Here is a 6,000-nt window from a genome sequence, read left to right as displayed (position 1 = left end):
TACATGCTGCTTGGGTAAGTAAATTTCCTTGTTTATTATTGCATAAACTCTATCTATAATGCCCTCTGGCGGGGTGCAGAAACTTGGCAAAAGGAGGGCTTGAACAGGAGAAATCGTGTATTAACAAGGCGATTCACTTGCCGTTCACGCCCTGTTATGTGTTTTTCATATCCATAAACTGGTCCACGCGCTTTTATTCCCTTAGTAATAAGATTTACCTGATCCAAGATGATTTTTTCTGGTAGAGCATCTGTATCTCATCCCTAGTGAAAGGATCAGCCCTCTTCGCCCGATTACCGAGGCCCTTCTCTTTCAGGTCGACACCTTTAGCTCTAAGCATCTACCTTGAATGCTTGAACAGTTTATCTGTCATGATATCATGGGGGTAGTTCTTATCACCGAGATATCTTTTAAAACTGCCCTGCATTCCTTTCAGAGTCCCTGGTTCAAGATCCTCATTGGTCTTGTTATGCTTAACACTCATGAAGAATCGAGCTATATTCATATCAAGGCTCTTTGGTGGCATCTCTTCAAAGTCTTGCGTTTGGTCTTCACGGCCTAGCCAATCCTTAAAACGTTTCACGTCACTGTCCGTCTTCTTTTTGGTATTTGTATTCTTTTTACAATGAAGGAGTATGTGTCTTCAGCGGTTACTGATACATGCTTGTCACGATTCTTCTCTATGATACAATCTAAATCCATTATTCTATGCGCTTCTAAAGTCTTCTCCGCCGCGGCCATAGTAGTCAAGCGATGACGTGGCTGTTGACGTTGACGTCGCGCGATCCGATTCTGACGGCCGATTATAAATAATCGGCCCTCGCTAGGGCCGATAATTTATAATGCCCCCGCAATAGTGATAATGGCATGAAAAACTGTACAAATGTGTTACTATATATAGTAAGGTATGTATTATTCTGACCTTTTTGCCCGCTTCTAAGCATATCGAAAGACATGCATTTTACTGGAGATAACTTGCTGTAATATTTTTTTATTAGAGGGGGGACTTAAGATTAAAAACTGAATAATTTCAAATGGCCCAAAGATGATTAATTTGGCATATGAAAGTACAAACGACAGCTCATGATAAGAGCTGTTTTGTACGAAAAATACAAGGGATACATATCGTAGCAATATATTCTTTATTCAAGGCATTTAAGGGAATTTTAAATAGTCAGGTTTTTAGTATACGATTGATAAAGTTGCCTTCATGTGAGCATTTAACTATCGTTCAGTCCGATACAGCAATAGAAGAGCTACTCGCTAATGTCAGAGTATACCAACAAGCTAAATAGGTCCATCTAACCACTGAATTGAACGACAGAAGCATAAGACTGTATTATAGTCTTCTAAGTCTTGTCTTATATAGCCGCTGTTGAAAAAGCAGTGTTTATAAATATCATCTTAGTTCTCTACGCATGGTCATCAATTGCGAGAGTACTTGACTGTTTAAACAAAACATTTATTTTCAATGGGTGACAATCTTATTACAATTCAATCAATACGTTTGCCCTCAATGCCTAGTAACGATGCGTTAAACTGCCCTCAATGCATAGTAACGATGGTTTTAATAAGATTTCAATTGCTAGCCGTAAATCACGAAAATTTGTCTACGCCGGGGCGCCAGATCAACAGTGGCGGACGTGGCACATATCTTATATTTGCGTTTTTATGTACTTTAAAATGACACATTCCCATGACTAGGTATCTACTTCCCACCACTAAGTGATTCGTGGAATCGAAAAAGTAAATCGTGAGAACGAGGATTAGGGGGAACGACACAGTTACCGGTACTGAACGACTTAGAAGCTCGGTGGAACGAGAGAACTTACTCAAGGTAACGACATAAAGAACCAATACAAATTCATGTTGTATGACGTATGTTAGAAAATGATTAACACGAAAGACGCAAGATTTATTTCGGTCTAAACATATCGCATATGTTCGTGTTTGGAAACGGCCAGAAAAAGAGACATTCCATTCAAAAGAGTGAACGATCATGGTTCTTTTGAGGGCCCGTTTTAAAGAACTTAGAATATTACCTATCGGATTCAATTTATTATTTTATTATTAAACTTGGGATCATCAGTCAAAAATAACTAACGTACACAATCACAAATAAAAAATTCAAATAAATTACTACGCCATATTTAAATATATACAACTATATAAATTAAAAAAAAATTGCTTATCGACTAAAATATTTCATTAAGTGCTAATATTCCAACGTTAATTTCGGAAGCCATTTCAATTAAGCACATTGAATTTTAGAGGAATGATTAAACAGTTTTAGAGATTGGCATTAAGCAAACATCGATGAACTGATACAATAGACGATAAATGGTCAACATGATTCTTATACAAAAACACTTTAAAAAGGAAACAATTCTTAACAAGAATCAATAATATTGAAAGGATAACATATACACATTAACAATAACTTAATTGAAAGAACAATATTTCATCATATAAATTATAAGACCCATTTAAAACATGTTATACCTCTGAAAAACAACGATGCATGTTTCCAATTGTACTAATTGTTGTGAATAAAATCGATTGTAATATGAAGATATATGTTTACATCTAAAATGTGTATATATATTACATTCAATCCCAAAATGATATTCGTCTTCTAGACGATTACAAACAGTACATGTCCTTTGCTCATTAGGTGTAGGGCTGGGCTTAGACCATCTGCCACTGTCAATTCTCAATCCATGAGAGGATACTCGTTACCAATGTCCCGTAGTCACTGTTATTACACTATTTTATTAAAGAAGACAAGTCTCTAAATAATTTCTAAGTGCTATTTATTCTTTTTCTTAAGTAGAATACAATACCAAGTGATTCGTAACTAAATTACTAACAAAGTGTTCTATAGATCTGAGGTGCAGAATAATTCTTACAACAAACACACAGCATTTTATTCTCATCAAAATAATCATAAAATTAAGATATCTCTTATTCCATTTTTGGTTAGTTGACTCTTCTCTTCGGACGATTTTCTAAACCCACCCCTTCAAATAACCCTTGTTGATTGGATGGACGGCTCATGCCTGTACCACATGTTACAGTAGAAAAGTGCAATATACAATTATCACGTTTGACCAATACATTCGTGTTGAACATGTGTGGATAATAACCATTGTGAATAGGAGACCTTATTTCATTAACATAATTGATCATATAACCAGGTGTTCTCTTATGGACAAACCACATTAGTAGTGTGAAACCTAACGCTCCTATAATCAATTACGTAAACCCCGATACCCTTAAGATATACATTCAATCCGAACTTGCATTTGTTATGTACATTGGGAAATTGGATATTTCCATTATTTAAATTTCATTATATACCATATCTGAATTGGGGTTTGTTATGTACTAGCCGAATTGTTAATGAAGGGCTATAGACAAATCAACCTATGTTCCCGATAATTGAATTACATTGGAGAAATGAAACCATATCTCCATAATCAATTTTTCAAATTTCATTACATCCTACCCGAAGATTCTATTTCCTAAATTAGTTTGTTTATACAACAATAACACGACAACAACAACACATTAATGTACAATGAGATAAATTCTGTTATTATATATATTATTACGTTCATTTATATGTTCCTTTATATATTATAATGTACAATTATAATGTACATTACGTTACACAAAGTATGGCTTAATATGTACTTTTTAATATAAAATAGTACTAAATATGGTTGAAGTTGAAAGGAGGTTATCTTCATCTAAAAAAGAGCTCTACTCGAGTTAACCAATCGGCCGTTTCAAATTAGGATACAATAATCTGTAAGTCGTTTTTATCCAGCTCCAAGGAAAGACTAGCATGTGATATCAGACGAGTCGGATATTGTATATGAAAGGAATACAGTATCGTGACCGACATCCTGGAAATACTAGCACGTGATATCAGACGAGTCGGATATTGTATATGAAAGGCAAGGCTTTTCAACCAATCCAATTACAAATGCGTATAAACGTCTCCTTTAGCAACGACTTCAGGGTTGTCAATGCCATGTTTCGCGACCATCTCAACAGTGTTGACCAGACGGTGTTTCATACTACCGTCGTTTGGTCCCCAGGTGTCATCAGGGGTGGTAATCGTCCGTAAGCGTTCGAACACGGTACCTTTGGCGGTAAAGAATGTGTAGAGGAACGTGAGGGGTATCGGAATGAGTACCAAAGCGGTGAGGGCGAATCCAATTCCCCGGGCAAACAGTGGGTAAGGAACACCTTTGGTTATTTCCGGGGACTTAAATTTAATCATTCGGTAGAGGAACAGTGCCTGAAAAATACGCAAATATTTTGAAAACACTCTGATGATTTAAAAGTTGTGTTTTGTTTGTGGCCATAAAATAAACACACATCGTTGAAACATTAAAGGCATTGGCTTGTGAAAGATGAGCATGTTACGTTTTCGTGTTTCTATACCAAGGTTCTGACGCTGAAAGGTCAATAAGCACTGATTTACCAACAAATATCTCGTACAATAAAGTGCCGTTACCCCAGTAAGAAAAGGAGCACAAACGGACCAACAAAAAGCCCAAAAGTACATCGGACGTGGCGCATGTCCAAGCATGTATTCGCAATCCTTCATAAACCGCTTGACTCCTGAAATAAAACAACGACTATATAGGATAATAATTGAAATATACTTTACAAACATATATTACGTTACAGCAAAATTTATCACTTAAACATACTTTGTTTTATTGAGCTAATATACAATGCGTTTGTGTCGTTTACCGGTGAGGAATTCTTACTTCTTATCGTTTCATTGTCTTTCTGAGTATTAAATAACTTCTACGGGCGCTTAAGATCATACCTAACGAGCGAAGAAAGGGAGACCACAAACTTAGTCGATATCATAAACACAGCAATATACAAGAATATATAAGCATATCTCGACCGTTCACCCACTTTATAGCAATGATCTCACACACCGCTACGAAGTGTATTCATACAACTCACTGGGTAGAGTGTAGTGAACGCACGGCTCGATATACGTACCGTACACCCACATGATAGCAATACTCTAACACACAGCTATGAAGAGTATTCAAAATACTGATTGGGTAAAGAACGCACGGCTCCATATACGTACCGTAAACCCACATGATAGCAATGCTCTAGCTCACAGCTATAAAGTATATTCAAACAACTGACTGGGTAGAGTGTAGTGAATGCACGGCTCGATAAACGTTCCGTACAACCACATGATAGCAATACTCTCACACACAGCTATGAAGTGTATTCAAACAACTGACTGGGTAGAGTGAAGTGTATGCACAGCTCGATATACGAACCGTTCACCCACAGGATAGAAATGCTCTTACAATCAGCTATGAAGAGTATTCAAACAACTGACTGGGTAGTATACGCAGGCTCGATATATGTACCGTACACCCACATGATAGCAATTCACTTACACACAGATATGAAGTGTTTTCACACAATTAACTGGGTAGAGTGTTGTGAACGCACGGCTAAATATACGTACCGTACACCCACATGATAGCAATGCTCTCACACACAGCTATGAGGAGTATTCAAACAACTGACTGAGTAGTGTATGCACAAATCGATATTCGTACCGTACATCCACATGATAGCAAAGTTCTTACACACAGCTATGCAGAGTATTCAAACAACTGTCTGGGTGGTGTACGCACAGATTGATGTACGTTCCGTACATCCAAATAATAGCAATGCTCTTACACACAGCTATGAAGAGTATTCAAACAACTGACAGGGTAGTGTATGCACATCTCGATATACGTACCGTGTACGACCACATGATAGCAATGCTCTCTCACACAAAGCTATGAAATATATTCAAACTGGGTAGTGTACGCACAGCTAGCTATACGTACCGTACACCCACATGATAGCAATGCTCTCACACACAGCTATGAAGAGTATTCAAACAACCTAATGGGTAGTGTACGCAAAACTCAATATACGTACCGTACACCC

At 37.1% G+C, this 6,000-nt stretch overlaps 1 protein-coding gene across 1 annotated transcript in view; it reads right to left on the bottom strand.

The window, feature by feature from the left end:
• Window positions 1–2,796: 2,796 nt before the first annotated feature.
• LOC127865514 (sodium- and chloride-dependent neutral and basic amino acid transporter B(0+)-like) overlaps window positions 2,797–6,000 on the bottom strand; it is a 47,141-nt gene continuing 43,937 nt past the window's right edge. Inside the window, exons 12-13 of the mRNA XM_052405364.1 lie at window positions 4,529–4,635; window positions 2,797–4,309 (exon numbers count right to left, since the gene is read on the bottom strand). Of these exons, the coding sequence (XP_052261324.1) occupies window positions 3,986–4,309; window positions 4,529–4,635 (431 nt within the window). The 3' untranslated portion in view covers window positions 2,797–3,985. The remainder of the gene's footprint in view (window positions 4,310–4,528; window positions 4,636–6,000) is intronic.

The sequence above is a fragment of the Dreissena polymorpha genome, chromosome 1, assembly GCF_020536995.1.
Source record: "Dreissena polymorpha isolate Duluth1 chromosome 1, UMN_Dpol_1.0, whole genome shotgun sequence".
Lineage (NCBI taxonomy): Eukaryota > Metazoa > Mollusca > Bivalvia > Myida > Dreissenidae > Dreissena > Dreissena polymorpha.
The sequence above is the reverse complement of the archived record's forward strand: the minus strand, read 5'-3'. Positions and strand labels throughout refer to the sequence as shown.